Source organism: Myxocyprinus asiaticus, chromosome 7 (genome assembly GCF_019703515.2).
Source record: "Myxocyprinus asiaticus isolate MX2 ecotype Aquarium Trade chromosome 7, UBuf_Myxa_2, whole genome shotgun sequence".
Lineage (NCBI taxonomy): Eukaryota > Metazoa > Chordata > Actinopteri > Cypriniformes > Catostomidae > Myxocyprinus > Myxocyprinus asiaticus.
This window is the reverse complement of record NC_059350.1, coordinates 52,607,586-52,625,325: the sequence shown is the minus strand read 5'-3', so window position 1 is coordinate 52,625,325 and position 17,740 is coordinate 52,607,586. Positions and strand designations below refer to the sequence as shown.

The following is a 17,740-nucleotide window of genomic DNA, read 5'->3' as shown; positions in this document are numbered from 1 at the left end:
GATCATGATGTTTATTTGAAGCTAGGGTCTAAATTCCATTGATATAAAGAATTTGAGTTCAAAAAGCCATGCAGAAACTAACCCCATTTGCCCTTTACATGGAATGACATTGCAAGGTAACAAATGTAACTTATCTGGACCTTGTCTGCGTGAATGTTTGTGGGAGTACACGGAAATGTTGTTGTATACCTCAAACCCGTATATATCCAGTAAAGATATGGACAGAGCCTCATTCCTGGGGTAGATCCGCCCATTGATGCGTTCCGTCAGCCAATGAAAGAGCAAGGAATAAAGAATCTTGGCAACTGCATCTCTGTGTTTGGAGTAGAGAAAGACATACCTTAGTTAATGAAAAAGTATGTATAAGTCTAGTTAATGCTGTAAGACTATGCTATTGAGTGTAATGTGTACCTGGCATCCACAGCACTTTCTACTGTGAGGGGAGTATAAATCTTTTCTCTCATTGCATCCTGTAATGAAACCAGATAACATGCTACTTCAGTCAAATTAAAAGTAAAAAAAATAAAAAGCTGAAAAATAGACATATTTCACTCCAAAATCAAAATGTTTTCATTTACGCATTTGGCAGACACTTTTATCCAAAGCGACTTACAGTGCACTTATTACAGGGACAATCCCCCTGGAGCAACCTGGAGTTAAGTGCCTTGCTCAAGGACACAATGGTGGTGGCTGTGGGGATCAAACCAGCAACCTTCTGCTTACCGGTTATGAGCTTTAGCCCACTAACTTTATTAAGTTATTTATTTAAAGAATATTACGCCTATTTTTAGGACGCATTTTTTTTGCGACATTATTTACAATAAAATTAAGCACATCCCCCCAAATCTCATTGTAGTAATGTGAAAAAATTTATGATATTAATTAAGTAAAACATCATATAAATAATACAAACAAATATACAGTAGCAGTAAGAAATGCTGTAATTTCTTACATGCTTAACTGTAATGAAAATCATGTCACAATGGAACAAATAGGCTTCTTTTTCTTTAATTAGGTTTTAATTAGGTGTCATTGAACTTCAGAGTAAAGGTACCTCTGAGCTGCCTCCAGATTCAGTGTAAAGATGCAATGCCTTATACCAGAGATTGCTCTAATACGGTTTTGATTCTACGTACATGAAACGCTTCATTAAAAAGTCCTTTTTGCACCTTTTCGTGGTATACAAGCCATTTCAGATGCAGCTTTGCGGTGTAAAGATTTAAAAAAAAATATATATTTTTTTTTGAAGACATTACACTTTCTTTCCTTTTGTTTTTTATAGAAAAAAAAGCCCTCACCCATTGACACGAACCCCCACCTTAGCAGCTAATGTACACAAAAAAACACAATACTGCACAACTACAAATATGAATCATTATAACCATACCACCACATTCGTCAAAAGCATGAGACTTCAAAAAAGTATTTAAATGAACATTTTAAAAAGTTAATTAATCATCCTGTGAGGCAATCTGAATTGAAATTAAAACAAGATAAAAAAATAAAAAAAATCAATAAAATTATCTCGGCAGTTCTTTAAGACTTTCAAAATATGACAAGATGAGTTCGGTGTAAAGACTTTTGACTGTATTTTGAATAATATCTTTTCTTTAGATGTCTAGAAATTTCAGATTTTTGGTTAATCGATAATCATGACTCATCTTGACCAAGAAGCTGACCAGGATAAAATATCAGCCTCACCCACACACATTTTACATCACTTACACAGTTACAGGCAGCGAGCACAACTGATAGTGTTATGTGACAGCTGATTCACGTAAGTGATGGTGTAAACACAAACCTGTGGCCTCCGGAAAACAGAGCTTTACTTATTAAATAAGCAAGATGCTCAACATGACACAAACCACAAACGCAGTCACACAATCAAATTTAGTATTCATGTAACACCTCTCTCTATTTTGTAAACTCTCTTTCTATTAAGCTGACAGAAAAAAAAATTATGACAGGGTGTTAAAAAATTCCCAGGTGAATATCATTAAAACATGTCCAGGTCAAATTTCAACCCCAAATTCCTTTCTTTTCATTTTTTTTGGTTGAAATATGACCTGGACATGTTCTTGACAGGTTTCATGAGATTTCTATTAGATGACCACAGGGATAAGTGGTGAAGTCTACATATTTGAAATGCCTTCTGTGCATTATGGGGGAGAAGATACTATTCTTAATACAGACTTCAAAGGTTTTCAGTAAAGTTAACCCACCTTTACAAGGTTTTCCAGACACTTGAAGCAACTTCCTCCACTTATAGCAATTTTTACATTTGAATGAGATATTTGCAAGGAACCTGAAAAGGTTGATGTAATGGTGCTCTGTGTATAATATTTTTTTGACATTTTTTATCAAGTGTGTCCTCTCTACCTTCATTGATCTGTGTGTGATGTAATGTTAAGGTATCCTGACAGTGAGTAAGCTATTAGGTGTTAAGATTACTCAAGACCTGAGCAAGTCCTGATTGTATTACGGTGGTTTCCATAGAGCTGTACTCAGAATAATTAAATTAGGTTACTGGAACTCATTAACACAAACCAGCTTACATGTCATTACAATGTGACGTAGCGGGTAATGCATGTGCTCTGACACATGAAAGTAATATTTCACCCATAAATGAAAATTATATTAATTACTTACCTAATGATGTTCCAAACATGTACAGTATACTGTTATCTTTCTGTGGAAAGGTTTAGGAATCTTTACGCAGCTCTTTTCAAATGACAGCAGTTCATAGTGACTTCGTCTGTCAAGCTCCAAAGGGTCAAAGAAACAAAATAAAAGTACCACAAAAGACGAATCCATATGCACTATATTCCAAGTCTTCTAAAGCTTAACGTAGCGTTGTATGAGTAACAAACTGAAACTCAAATTGTTATTTACTGATAATCTTCCCCTCCACTGCAGGTCTAAAAATCTCATGAGCATTTGCACACAGATTAAAAATTGTCAAACTGACATGCAAGGCCATATTTGACATAATTGACACCAAACGCCATTGTTTCTCCAAACATTGTGTGGCAGTTGTGAAATATGGAATACAAATAATATATATATATATATATATATATATATATATATATATATATATATATATATATATATATATATATAAAAAGTCTACACACCCCTGTTAAAATAGCAGGTTTTTGAATGAAACAAAGGTAAATCATATCAGACTTTTTACAAGCTATGCAATGCCACTGAAAACCAAAGTGACACATTTCAGAGAAGAAAAATAAAAAACTTAGAATAACTTAACTGCATAAGTGTGCACACCCTTTTATAATTGGGTATGTTGCTGTGTTTAGAATCAACCAACCATTAAGCTCATGTAAAATAGTACACACCTGTCTTCTCTGATTAACTCCAAATAAATCTCAGCTGTTCTTGTAGGATTTTTCTGACATCTTCTTGGTTGCATGCTACTACAAGAGCCATGGGCCACAAAGAGCTTTCAAAGCATCAACGGGATCTCATTGTTGAAAGGTATCCCTTAGGTGAGGGCTACAAAATAATTTCCAAGGCATTAGATATACCATGGAACACAGTGAAGACAGTCATCAACAAGTGGAGAAAGTATGGCACAACAGTGACATTATCAAGAACAGGACATCCCTATCTCCCGTATTCTTCATCTGTCTGGGCTATGGGGCAGGGTGGCAAGACCAAGCCTTTTCTGATGAAAATAAAAAACATCCAAGCCCGGCAAAAACCTACATCCAGTTTCCCAAAACCATGTGGAAAAATTTGTTATGGTCTGATGAGATCAAGATTGAAATTTTTGCCCAAATTGTAAGAGGTATGTTTGGTGCAAAAACAACACAGCACATCAGCAAAAGAACACCACACCCACGGTGAAGCATGATGGTGGCAGCATCATGCTTTGGGGCTGCTATTCTTCAGCTGGAACTGGAGCTTTAGTGAAGGTGGAGGGAATCATGAATAGCTCCAAGTACCAGTCAATTTGGCACAGAACCATCTGGCGTCTGCTGGAAAGCTGACAATGAAGAGCTCTTTCCCTTTCAGCATGACAATGATCCAAAGCACACATCCAAATCAACAAAAGAATGGCTTCAGCAAAGGTCAGGAGATACCCTCGCAATCTGACAGATCTGGAACATTTTTGCAAAGAAGAGTGGGAAAATATTCCTAAGTCAAGATGTGCCAAGCTAATAGACTCTTATCCAAACAGACTGAGTGCTGTAATAAAATCAAAGTGTGCTTCAACTAAGTTAGTTTAGGGATGTGCACACTTATGCAGTTAGGTTATTCTAAGTTTTGGCATTGCATAGGTTGCAATTTTTACATTAAAGGTGCAAAAAGTCTGATATGATTTATCTTTGTTTAATTTTTTACACCACAAAACCCTGTTTTAACAGGGGTGTGTAGACTTTATATATCCACTGTGTGTGTGTATGTGTGTGTGTATGTATGTGTATATATATATATATATATATTATAAACAAATACAAACCTCCTCACTCAAACATATCATATACTAAACTCTGAACTAAACTCAGCAAAAAAAAGAAACGTCCTCTCATTTTCAACTGCTTTTATTATCAGCAAACTTAACATGTGTAAATATCTTTATGAACATAAAAAGATTCAACAACTAAGACATAAACTGAACAAGTTTCACAGACATGTGACTAACAGAAATGGAGTAATGTGTCCCTGAACAAAGGGGGGGTCAAAATCAAAAGTAACAGTCAGTAACTGTTGTGACCACCAGCTGCATTAAGTACTGCAGTGCATCTCCTCCTCATGGACTGCACCAGATTTGCCAGTTCTTGCTGTGAGATGTTACCCCACTCTTCCACCAAGGCACTTGCTAACTCCCGGACATTTCTGGGGGGAATGGCCCTAGCCCTCACCCTCCGAACCAACAGGTCTCAGATGTGCTCAATGGGTTTGAGATCCGGGCTCTTCGCTGGCCATGGCAGAACACTGACATTCCTGTCTTGCAGGAAATCACTCACAGAACGAGCAGTATGGCTGGTGGCATTGTCATGCTGGAGGGTCATATCAGCATGAGCCTGCAGGAAGGGTACCACATGAGGGAGAAGGATGTCTTCCCTGTAACGCACAGAATTAAGATTGCCTGCAATGACAACAAGCTCAGTCCGATGATGCTGTGACACACCGCCCCAGACCATGATGGACCCTCCACCTCCAAATCGATCCCATTCCAGAGTACAGTCCTCATGTAACGCTCATTCCTTCGATAATAAACGCGAGTCCGACCATCACCCCTGGTGAGACAAAACCGCGACTCATCAGTGAAGAGCACTTTTTGCCAGTCCTGTCTGGTCCAGTGAAGGTGGGTTTGTGCTCATAGGCGACGTTGTTGCCGGTGATGTCTGGTAAGAACCTGCCTTACAACAGGCCTACAAGCCCTCAGTCCACCTCTCTCAGCCTATTGCGGACAGTCTGAGCACTGATGGAGGGATTGTGCGTTCCTGGTGTAACTCGGGCTGTTGTTGTTGCCATACTGTACCTGTCCCGCAGGTGCGATATTCTGATGTATCGATCCTGTGCAGGTGTTGTTACATGTGGTCTGCCACTGCGAGGATGATCAGCTGTCCTTCCTGTCTCCCTGTAGCGTTATCTTAGGCGTCTCACAGTACGGACATTGCAATTTATTGCCCTGGCCACATCTGCAGTCCTCATGCCTCCATGCAGCATGCCTAAGACACGTTCACGCAGATGAGCAGGGACCCTGGGCATCTTTCTTTTGGTGTTTTTCAGAGTCAGTAGAAAGGTCTTTTTAGTGTCCTAAGCTTTTAAAACTGTGACCTTAATTGCCTACCGTCTGTAAGCTGTTAGTGTCTTAACGACCGTTCCACAGGTGCATGTTCATTAATTGTTTATGGTTCATTGAACAAGCATGGAAAACATTGTTTAAACCCTTTACAATAAAGATCTGTAAAGTTATTTGAATTTTTACAAAATTATCTTTAAAATACAGTGTCCTGAAAAAGGGACGTTTCTGTTTTGCTGAATTTACTTTTGTGGTACTTTTATGGTGCTTTTTTGTCTTTTTTTGAGCATGACAGACATGGCCACTGTAAACTGTCATTGTATGGAAAAGAGCTGCTGTGTTCCACTGAAAATAATAACAGCATACGACAGTAGGGTGAGTAAATAATGACAAGCTTTGGGTGAACTACTAATGATACTCATGTTGGCGATGCGAGTTTGAGCCCATCTTATTTCCAGATCCTCTTGCTCACTCTTCTCCTCAACATTTCCTGTCCTCCCTCTGCTATGTCTATCAATAAGACTCTTTTTCAGAGCACATGTTTATGCTTGTGTAAATGAGTATCTACCGTCATTTTGAAGGTGATGGCTTTCTGTAGACCCTCTGGAGAAATCTGAAGCAGATCAGCAACTGCACGAATCTCCTGAGTGCTCACTACGCCAGCTGTCTCTTGTACTTCTGTCTGAGAAAGTGAGAATCCAAAGCATACAATCAAAAATAATTGTATATTGTGCATATGCAGTATGTGTGGTATATTTACATATTTTAATAAAAATACTATTGACAAGCTAAAATTATTAATCTGTTTATGTGTGCACATGTGTGTATACACTTATACTTAAATACTGTGGTGGTACCAATGTATATTGATGGTATCATATAATAATCCTACAGTTTCATGCCCCCCCCCAAAGAAAACATTGCACCATGGTACATTCTGATACTTTTTTGTTAGTGTTATACCTCCACTCTATGGAAAAAGACATTGCCCAGGTGCAGTATGGATGACAACACTCTGAATATGCTGCTTTGGTCTTCGGGATTAAAGTGAAGAATATCCATGGCACTCTGTAGCCTTCTAAAATCCTCCCCATCATCCTTCCCTATGATCTCACAGTTACCACCCTAGAAATAACATGACATAACCATTACAAATAACATAATTTTTGCATTTAGGCTGAGCAATAAATATGTAAATACGAGTATTATTATATGACACGTCTATATATTATTGTTCTGTATGTCTTCATCTGTAAATTTCTGTATTTACCTGGTTCAGGTAGTAGTAGGTTTCGGCCTCTTGTAGGTAGAAAGACCGTTTCTTGTGAGAAGGAAGACCAGCCAGCATCTCATAAAAGATGTGGTAGTTTCTCTCTTCTTTGGCCTGCACATGCACAGTCCACATTAGGTCCCAAATGTCAGTGACCAGAACACAGCTTCATTAGGCTTTCATAAGTTAAGAGGACAAGAAACAACAGACCTGAAAAACAATCCTGGACTTCTCCAGTAGATACTGTGAGGTAATGGCACCACTGATCACCCCTCTGACATAAACAATACACATCCAGTAGATTAGTCATGAGTATGAACTTTCCTTGGCACTACTAGTCCCTTCTCAATCACTCTTTCTTTCCAATTCTCTCTCTCTCTTCTCCTCTTTGACATTCTAAGGGTTAAGTAACGACCTGACTGCTCTACTTTCACACAAGGTCAGGAAGGGATGTAGATATCCAGTTCCCTTACTGTGTCGTCTCTCAAGCAACTATTTCAGGCTTGACAGATGTTACAAAGAAAGGGTGACATTGTGTAACTAAATAATATTCAGACATTTTAATTAAATCTACAAGCTCCCAATGACCAGCAGACTGAACTACATTATGATCTCCTGAATATGTTTAAGAACAAAAGTGATATCTGATTTCTACATTTACAATAAAAACACATACTTACTCCTCCAAAAAGACCTCTACAAACTTTCCAAAGCGGCTGGAATTGTCATTTCGGACCGTCTTAGCATTCCCAAAAGACTCTAACAGAGGAGTTGCCTCTAGAATCTGGATATTGAGAAATTTAACTTAAAATAATAAATTCATTAATACTAGGTTAGCATTTTAGGTTATCAACATCTCAATTACACAAATTTACCTCAATCTGTATAGTGGAAAGCATTAAAGAAGAGGGAAAAATACATTATACATTGATTTACAAACATTTGTATGACATATTCTGACAACTGTTATGAATTCATTACAAATGTCTTTGTGGATTTTTACACGTCATTGAATCTAATTCTAATATACCGTATGTATACAAGTCTGTGGTGACCATGATTTTACAAAGTAGAATGTGTTCCTGTGTGTGTGTGTGTGTGTGTGTGTGTGTGAGTGCACCTTATAAATGGCCAATGAAGGAAATTCAGTATGTACTTTATTATTCTAGATGCATACCTGCTGTGTAATGTTCCTCTTATGCTGAATAGCAGTAAGGTATCTCAGAACCAGTTTGGTTGCCTCCGTTTTACCAGAACCACTTTCCCCACTACAAAACAAACACTTTACTAATAAAACATTAGATAAGCACACAATAATATGCAAACACAGTCTGCATGCTGTATATACACTGGCAGCCAGTAGTTTGGAATAATGTACAGATTTTGCTGTTTCGGAAGGAAATTGGTACTTTAATTCACCAAAGTGTCATTCAACTGATCACAAAGTATAGTCAGGACATACAAAACAGCACCATTTCTGTTTGAAAAAAGTCATTTTTGATAAAATCTAGACAGGCCCCATTTCCAACACCCATCACTCCAACACCTTATCCTTGAGTAATCATGCTAAATTGCTAATTTGTTACTAGAAAATCACTTGCCATTATATCAATCACAGCTGAATGCTATTTGGTTCATTAAATGAAGCTTAACATTGTCTTTGTGTTTGTTTTTGAGTTGCCACTCTATGTAATAGACTGGCATGTCTTAAGGTCAATATTAGGTCAAAAATGGCAGAAAAAGAAACCGCTTTCTCTAGAAACTCATCAGTCAATCATTGTTTTGAGGAATCAAGGCTATACAATGCTTGAAATTGAAGATTTCATACAAAGATGTACACTACAGTCTTCAAAGACAAAGGACAACTGGCTCTAACAAGGACAGAAAGAGACGTGGAAGACCAGATGTACAACTAAACAAGAGGATAAGTACATCAGAGTCTCTAGTTTGAGAAATAGACGCCTCACATGTCCTCAGCTGACAGCTTCAGTGAATTCTACCCGCTCAACACCAGTTTCATGTACAACAGTAAAGAGAAGACTCAGGGGTGCAGGCCTTATGGGAAGAATTGCAAAGAAAAAGCCACTTTTGAAACAGAAAAACAAAAAGAAAATGTTAGAGTGGTCAAAGAAACACAGACATTGGACAACAGATAATTGGAAAAGTGTGTTATGGATCTTAACCCCATTGAGCTTTTGTGGGATCAGCTAGACTGTAAGGTGCGTGAGAAGTGCCCGACAAGACAGACACATCTATGACAAGTGCTACAGGAAGTGTGGGGTGAAATGTCACCTGAGTATCTGGACAAACTGACAGCTTGAATAACAAGGATCTGCAAAGCTGTCATTGCTGCACATGGAGGATTATTTAATGAGAACTCTTTGAAGTAGTTTAAGAAGTTCTGACATTTTTTTTCAAATTGTAATAGTAATTTTTCAGGTTATTAATGTCCTGACTATACATTGTGATCAGTTGAATGCCACTTTGATGAATAAAAGTACCAATGTCTTTCCATAAGAGCAAAATCTGTACATTATTCCAAACTTTTGGCCACCGGTGTAAAACATTTTATTAACACCATCAAATTCACACCAACAAATGACAAACAAACATACACAAACACTTTCACCTCACCTGATAATGATGCACTGGTTTCTCTTGATGTCCATCATTGTTGTGTAGGCAATGTTTGCAATGGCAAATAGATGACTGACAACAAACAAGCATAATCAAACAAGGTAGGTGTCTTTCTCTTACTTTTAACGTAAATATACTGTATACATGGTGGAAAGTTTCACAGATACGCATTGGAATATAGAGGAGATTGAGTTGATTGTTCAGACTCACGGTGGGTTGTCTCCCAAGCCATGGCCCTCATACTGCAGAACCATGTCTGTTCCATAGATGTTAAATAACTTGTATGGATTCACTGATACCAGTATACTGCCAATGTATGTCTGTTTAGATGGCATGGGAGAGAAAGATCATGTGGTTAGGTTTAAAAATGATCTGAGTAACAAGTGTATGTGTATGCTTACTGGGGTATAACTGTATAACTCACATAGATAAGCTGTTGGTCAAAGCGAATCTTCAGGTTTATCAATACTGCTGCCTCAGTTAGCTCTCTGCCAGAAATGGACGAAGAATTTGTTCATTTAGAATCTAATTATCTACCTTACACAAACTGTGAATTTATGTTTATGCTGACTCACTCCATTTGTGTCATGTCCTCAGTTCCATCCCCTTCCCTTTTCTCCCTGTATCTCACAGTAGGTAGGCTCCTTATAGAATACATCTGTTTGAAAAATGGCACTCATGGTCATGAAAAAACATTATGCAAATTACAACAGTTGTGTAAAGAATTAAAAGACAAATAAAACATATGGGAACATTTTATAATTGTCAATTCATTAAATTACACTGGAGAATACATTCTCTGGGGAATTAGGTCAAGTTGCCTTTTCTAGGGCCTGCTTTACATTAATGCAGAGATGCTATCCCTGGTCAGAAGGTAACCTAAGCATAGTTATAATCAACCATGTAAATCTCATCTGACCTCCGATGTAGTTGCAGACTGCAGCTAAACCCCAAAGAAGATAGTTGAGCTTGGCTGAGCCTTTTGTTAATGCTCAAAGCCTAACAGGCTTGTTTGATCTGAAAAAATGCATCACTGTCAACTTGCAGGTTAGTTGATATTAAGCTTAGGCTAATTAAACCTGCTGCTTATGTACAATTCCCAAATACTCTCTGAGGGCATAGATGGTATATTGTATAAAAAAGTAACACAAGCATAATTATGGTGAATTAATTCAGTGAAAATTGTTTTTTAAGTGCAAAAGTAACCCTGGGAACAGGTAAAAAAAAAAAAAAAAATGAAAACTTGCAAAGGTCTCCAGGACATTTCAAAATGAAGAGCAGCAATAAGTGGATACCTCTCAATGTTTTGCCATATTTATCTCCTTCCAAATCAGTATTTACTCAACAGAAAAATTGAGAAAGAAATAAGTTAGTTTATCTGTCACAGCTGAGAAAGGAAACATTTACATTCACGTAACAATAAAGAGGATAACTCTTAATAAAAAGTTTGTCTAAAGTGATTTACCTTGTCATACCACTGGCCTTTTGGCTCCCCTTCACGATCTGGTACCCACTGCAGCTCTGTCTCCCCTGGCCTAAGACCAGTGGGTGGGGGGGAAAGGAATTCCATCATTTTCTCATCACGATACATAGACCATTTGAAGAGATTCTGTACTGTATCATGAGGCAAGACCCTTTCCGAAGCCCATACATCCTCTGCTGTTAGCCCCTCTCTGGCATTCTGAGCCCAGTGCTCTTCCGGCCCACCTGGACCTTTTCGTTGAGGTGAAATCACGGCATAATGGCCATCTGGCCCTATAATCACCTGCCCAGAGGATGTCATGTATGTTGAGAGCCCTGATGGTAGCTGGTAAGAGGCTTTCTTAAGGTTAGGATTCTTAAGAGCATCCATTAAATATGGTGTGGTGGGGACAGCAAATCCTTGAGTAAGGAGTGAGCCATCAGGTAATCGGTATGTGGCCTTGCGGAGGTTTTGATTTAGAAGTGCATGTGATAGATTTGGATTGGTTCTATGCCTTTGAGGATCTGCTGAGATAACAGATCCATCTGGTAACTGGTAAGTGGCCCTGCGAATGTTTTCATTCTGCAATGCATTTGCAATGTTTGGACTACTTGGCTGGTATAGTGCCTGGGCAATAACTGATCCATCTGGAAGCCTGTAGGAGACATTTTTCATATCCTCATTTCTCAGGGCAGAGAACAGAGATGGTGATGTAGGTTTGTGACTTGCATCAGCACGTATTATGGAGCCATCAGGCAACCTGTATGTAGCATTGCGAATGCCCTGATTCTGAAGTGCACTTGCCAAATTAGGAGACTTAACTTCTTCATAACCTGGTCCAGTTATAATTGAGCCATCAGGTAAAGAATAACTAACATTTCTCATTTGTTGGTTCTGAAGTGCTTCTGCTAAACTTGGGGAGGTAGGTTTGGCCTGCCCATAGTCTGCCATTATTAATGTGCCATCTGGCAATCTGTAAGCTGCATTTCGAATGTTTTTGTTTTGAAGTGCACTGGCCAGATTTGGTGAGGTTGGTTCCATTTGCTGATCAGTCATTATTATTGTTCCATCTGGAAGTCTATATGATGCCTTTCTAATGCTCTCATTCTGAAGGGCACGTGACAGGTTTGGTGAGGTTTGCCGTTGACCTGCAGTGATAATAGTTCCATCTGGAAGTCTATAGGTTGCATTCCTCAGATTTTTATTTTGTAAGGCATTGGACAGGTTTGGGGAAGAAGGTTGTTGTAAATGAGAGTCTGGGTATATTATTGTTCCATCTGGAAGTCTATAAGAGGCATTTCTTATGTTTCGGTTCTGCAAAGCATTTGGGAGGTTTGGTGACAAAGACTGTTGCCTTCGTGGGTCTATTATAGACCCAGCAGGAAGTCTATATGAAGCACTCTGGAGCTGTGAATTTCCCATAGCATCAGCGAGCAATGGGGAAGAACTTGCATTTAGTACCTGATTATCATATACCAATGTCCCATCAGGCAGTTGGTAAGTGGCACCACGGAGTTGTGGGTTGTGCAGTGCATCAGACAGAATTGGAGACTTCCTAGGGTCCTGTCCATAACCAGGCATAGGTGCATAAGGGGAGACCATTCCCTGAAGAGGTGCTCGGTATGATGCTTTACGAATATTTTGGTTTTGCAAAGCTGTTGACAAAGCTGGAGATCCCCTTGGACCATACCCATGGGGAATGAGAGATCCTCTGCGATGTAAATGCGTTCGGTAAGAAGCATTGCGGACATTTGGATTTTGAATAGCATTTGAGAGAAGAGGGCCAGGACCTGGCTCTTCAATGTAATCGTAGCCTGCCACCACCTCATTATAGGGTGAATGTGGCCTCTGAAGGGTTGACTTGTATGCTGCATTGCGAAGTTGTGGATTGTGAATAGCATAAGACAGCAAAGGTGAAGCTGGCTGACCTGGAATTTGTTCAAAAGCTTCCATTTCAGGAACATATGGAGAAGAAAAGGGTGGCTGTTCAGGGATTTCAGCAAACTGCGCCCTTTCAGGAGCATAAGGTGAGCCTGGTCTTTGGAAGGGTGATGTGTAAGAGGCTTCTCGGAGATGAGAATTCTGCAAGGCATTCGACAGAAGTGGAGATGCCATCTCTTCGGTGTGTTGATCCAATACAACCATCTCAGGATTGTATGGGGATGGTACTGGAACCTCTGGAACATTAATGACCTCAGGGGCATAAGGTGACATGGGCTGTTGGAAAGGTGAAGCATAGGAGGCATTGCGCACACTTTGGTTTTGGAGGGCTCTTGTAAGCATTGGTGAGTGAGGGATACCACTAACCTGGTCAAATTCTACAGGTATTCGCTCTGCACCAATTGGCAAAGGAGATAAAAATGAAACATCATGCATCTGAGGGTTTTGCAATGGACCAGCAAATGCATAAGTACGTGGAGCCCTAGGGGAAGTGGGACGCATTGGTAATGGGGAGCCATGTTTCATAGATGGATGTGGAGATGCTGGTCTGGAGAAATTCCTAATGGAAGGCTGAGGTGATGGAGGGGGCATGTGTTTTTGAGAAGGCTGTGGTGAAGGGGCACGCCTAAGTGACTGTCTGGCCATGAGTGGACGGCCACGACCAATAGGTCTCTGTGGGTTTCTCATTGGACCAGGTGTTCCTGGGGGATTGAAACGACTTTGTTCCTTTATGCCCATCCCAGTGTGTTGACCTGAGAGCTGTGGTGAAGTTGTGAAGTCCTGATGTATCATGGACCTGTTACTACGTATGGAAGGTCTAAATGGGCGTACATTTTGTGTTGGAGCTCCTGAATGTCCCCCTCGGCCAGGATATGGTTTCACAGCTCCCATTGGGATGTTTGGACGGCCTCTTCCTCGCAGTCGACCTCCAGGGGATCCAAAAGGTGGAGAATCCTTCATGAGGCGAGTAGACCTGCGGGAGAGGCTGGGAGAGGGGGATCTACGTTCCACTGGTGGTTGCTGGGGCTCCACAATAAAACTTCTCCTGGAAGGAGTAGGTGATGCTCTATGAACCATTAATGGGGACTGTGGTCTATGGAGATCCCTCTGCTGCACACTGGCCATGGGTTGCATACCTATCTGAGGGGAAGATGGAGGACTCCTGCACCTAGGAGGAGGTGGGGAGGCTTGAAACTTCTTGGCACCAAATGGACGACGCACTTGTGAAGGGGAGGTGGGTGGACTGGGTCTCCTAACTGAGACACGGGGTGACTGTGGTGGGCTTCTCCTCCGAATAGATGCACGAGGCGAAGCTGGAGGGCTGGTGCGGAGAGACGGTGCTCGTGAGGGCATACGGCCAGCCATAGGCTGGGGAGATGGTAGTGCCTCTCTAAAGGATGCTTGAGGCTGTAAACGTCTAGGGACTGTTGGAGAAGCAGGTGGAGCCTCTCTGTATGGATCCTGAGGTTGCAAACGTCTAGAAAGTGCTGGAGAAACAGGTTGACTCGTTTTGCTTCCAATTGGAGAGCGAGGATGTTGAACATGACCCATTGGAGAGGACATCCCTCTGGCTAGTCTGGAGGATGGAGGTGCTTCCATGCCTCCAATACCACGCACAGAGGGCTGTGGGGATGGGCTTCTTCTTAAAGGAAGAGCACCAGCAGGATGCATGGAGAGTTGGGGAGAGGCATGAGGGCTTGGCCTGCGTATAGGCACAGGGGAACGTCTAACTTCCATTATCGGCTCTCCAAAACTTGCCATTGGTGCCATGGATGACAAATGCTTATGCAGAGGAGAGGCCATCCCTGATATAGACCTTCTGCTTGGTGTGGGAGATGGTGGAAATGCACCAGCTTGAGCCATATGTTGCATATGTTGGCTGACAAATCTCTGGGGATTATTTGCTTGCTTAATCAGCATGGCTGTTGGTGTGGGAACTTGAGGCATTGTGGGATGAAGCATTTCTTGAGGATAAATTGCCGGTGAAAAAGCATCCATGGGGGCTCCAGGCATATATGGATAATTTTCATACTGTATGTCTGACATCCCCTCAAAATCGTATTGTTGAGGCAATGGAGGAGGCTCAACATCAATCCTTTCCTTACCAAAAAGCTTAACCTGGGGTCTTGGGACTCTGAACTCCATGTCTCCATGAAGGGGCAATGGCTCCACAGGGAAATCTCTATATGTTTCACCATACATTCCATAAGCTTCTACACCTTCCATTATATCTTGCATTGGATATCCATATGGCTGATACATATTGTAGGAAGACTGCAGATATGGATCAACGTCTGATTCACTGTAATTAACCAGATATTCCTGAAAACAAGGATCCCCATAATCACCATATAGACCCGTATTTGGATCGTCTGCTATGTCCTCTCCATATGGGTCACCATAAAAGCCCTGAAGTTCATCAGAATATCCTAACTGAGTCTGGGAATACATATCCATTCCATTCCCCTGGGAATACATTTCCATTCCATTCCCCTGGGAATACATATCCATTCCATTCCCCTGAGAATACATATCCATTCCATTCCCCTGGGAATACATATCCATTTCATTCCCATATAGATCATAGCTGTCACCCATTAAATACTGACTATCATCATAGTACTCCATGCCATTATTGACATAAGGATCCAGTGGATACTGTTGACTATAGTAGCCAATTTCCTCTGGATAATTGCCCATCTCATCCTGAGCAGCATACGGGTCATTGTAGTCCATACCATGATCATAATATTCACCCCCATTCTGCATTGCAGTGTGTGCGTCATAGTATCTATCCTCAAAGTCATAATAGCCTTGATCATGAGATGCTGTATCATAATAGTTATTTGGTTCATCATACTGAGTGTATGGCTGTGGAAATGAAGAGTGTCCTTGCATGTGGGCATATGGTTCACCATACCTGTTTGAGTGTCTCTGAATTGACTCCCTGTGGAATGTACCCCTCTCCATTTCAATCTGATTATTATAATGATATCCCCCAGTTTCATGTTCATATCCATAATTGTGATACCCTGGAGGTGCTCGGATGCTAGCTTGGTGACTGCCAGCAGGAAATGCATATTTTTTGTTGCTTCTCCGACTCCAAGCATCATGGTCCTTTCCATGTGCACTCTGACGCCCCTTAAGGGAGAGAAACCTCTTGGTGAGCCAGTTTGTTGCCCCAGCAATCTTACCCAATAATAGGCTCCTGGTTTTAAATCCATCCCCTGCATTCTTTTTCCCAAAGAGCCCTTTAAAAAATCCTGGTTTCTTCTCTTTAGAATTGCCACCTAATCTAATAAGCATATAGGATGGCTTTGATCCTGAATCAGCATTTTTTTCCTTCTCTTTTTTCTTCTTCCTGCTGTTTTTGAAACGCATCATGAACCTCGGGGCATTTCTCAAAAGAGATTTCCTCCTTTTTTTCCTAACTAAACGACTCTTCCTTTTCCCAAGTCCAAGGAACAGTCTGGAAGTGCTCTTTAGTCGCTTCTTTGAATTCTTCTTCCTCTTAAATCCAGAGAACCGCATAAAGAGTTTTGAAGTGTTTTTTAGTCCTCTTTTCTTTTTCTCCTCAGGTGGTGGTTCAGGTGGAGGCTCTTCCTTCTTTTTTGCTTTCTTCTTTCCATCTTCCTTTGATTTGTGAGGATCTTTTGATTTCTTCTTCCCTTTCCTCTCCTCCTCTTCACTGTCCTCTTCCTCATCTTCCTCATCCTCATCATCTTCTTCCTCATCCTCATCTTCATCAGATTCAGCCTGTCTAGATTTGGACTTTCCTTTTGCAGTTTTACCTTTAGCATCTTTTCCACCTCGCTTTTTCTTGCCTCCATCTGATTCTTCATCCTCATCCTCCTCATCACTTAAGTCTTCTATCAACTCAGCATCTGAACCCTCCTCAGATTCAATAACCTCTTTCTTTCCCTTTCCTTTATCCTTTCCTTTCTTACCATCATCTTTTCCTTTACCCTTGGGTGGTTCTTCTTTTCCTTTCTTCTTATCGTCCTTTCCTCCCTTCTTGTCATCTTTTTTGTCATCTTTCCTGGCCTTCTTGTCATCTTTCCCTTTCTTTTCTTCTTCCTTTGGTTTGCTCTTTTCTGGCTCTGTTTTTCCTCCTTTCTTTGCAGATTTTGAATCACCTTTTTTGGCTGGCATTTTATCCTTTTAAAACCATGCTAGTCCACTGCTTTTCTGCCAAAATAAATCAATATATAAATTAATAGGATATATATATATATATATATATATATATATATATATATATATATATATATATATATATATATATAATAAAGAAGCTAACTGCTAAGGAAACTTTGAAAAAGACTGCCAAACGTAAACACAAAGTTCTTAAAGGTTTCAAATGACATTTAAAGACTGAGACGTTGTGATGTTAGATTTTTTTTTTCACAATCACCAATATCAGTTGATCTTTATAGACAGTTCATTATTTTTCCCAAATTCTAAATCAAAATAATTAAGGAAAACTACAAATTTTGTTCTACCTGTATGTGTGTTACCTTGTATCTTTCAGTACACTGAGAGCATATAAATCTTTTTCCACATGGTTCCACTCACCACAACAGTAGACGGGGTCTACAGGATGGATCCCTCTGGTAGACGTTCTCAGATAGAGATCCTCTGTTGAGGTGTCTCT

The 17,740-nt window shown here is 40.3% G+C and overlaps 1 protein-coding gene across 1 annotated transcript in view; it reads right to left on the bottom strand.

Moving 5' to 3' along the window:
- The window catches only part of myo15ab (myosin XVAb), a 68,841-nt gene extending 51,603 nt beyond the window's left edge, over positions 1-17,238 (bottom strand). Inside the window, exons 1-16 of the mRNA XM_051702266.1 lie at positions 13,339-17,238; positions 13,156-13,260; positions 11,149-13,068; positions 10,259-10,341; positions 10,108-10,171; positions 9,894-10,003; positions 9,681-9,755; positions 8,224-8,314; positions 7,922-7,927; positions 7,727-7,830; positions 7,257-7,320; positions 7,047-7,160; positions 6,740-6,901; positions 6,345-6,458; positions 412-470; positions 190-313 (exon numbers count right to left, since the gene is read on the bottom strand). Coding sequence (XP_051558226.1) covers positions 190-313; positions 412-470; positions 6,345-6,458; positions 6,740-6,901; positions 7,047-7,160; positions 7,257-7,320; positions 7,727-7,830; positions 7,922-7,927; positions 8,224-8,314; positions 9,681-9,755; positions 9,894-10,003; positions 10,108-10,171; positions 10,259-10,341; positions 11,149-13,068; positions 13,156-13,260; positions 13,339-17,238 — 7,095 coding nt within the window. The remainder of the gene's footprint in view (positions 1-189; positions 314-411; positions 471-6,344; positions 6,459-6,739; positions 6,902-7,046; positions 7,161-7,256; positions 7,321-7,726; positions 7,831-7,921; positions 7,928-8,223; positions 8,315-9,680; positions 9,756-9,893; positions 10,004-10,107; positions 10,172-10,258; positions 10,342-11,148; positions 13,069-13,155; positions 13,261-13,338) is intronic.
- Positions 17,239-17,740: the final 502 nt, after the last annotated feature.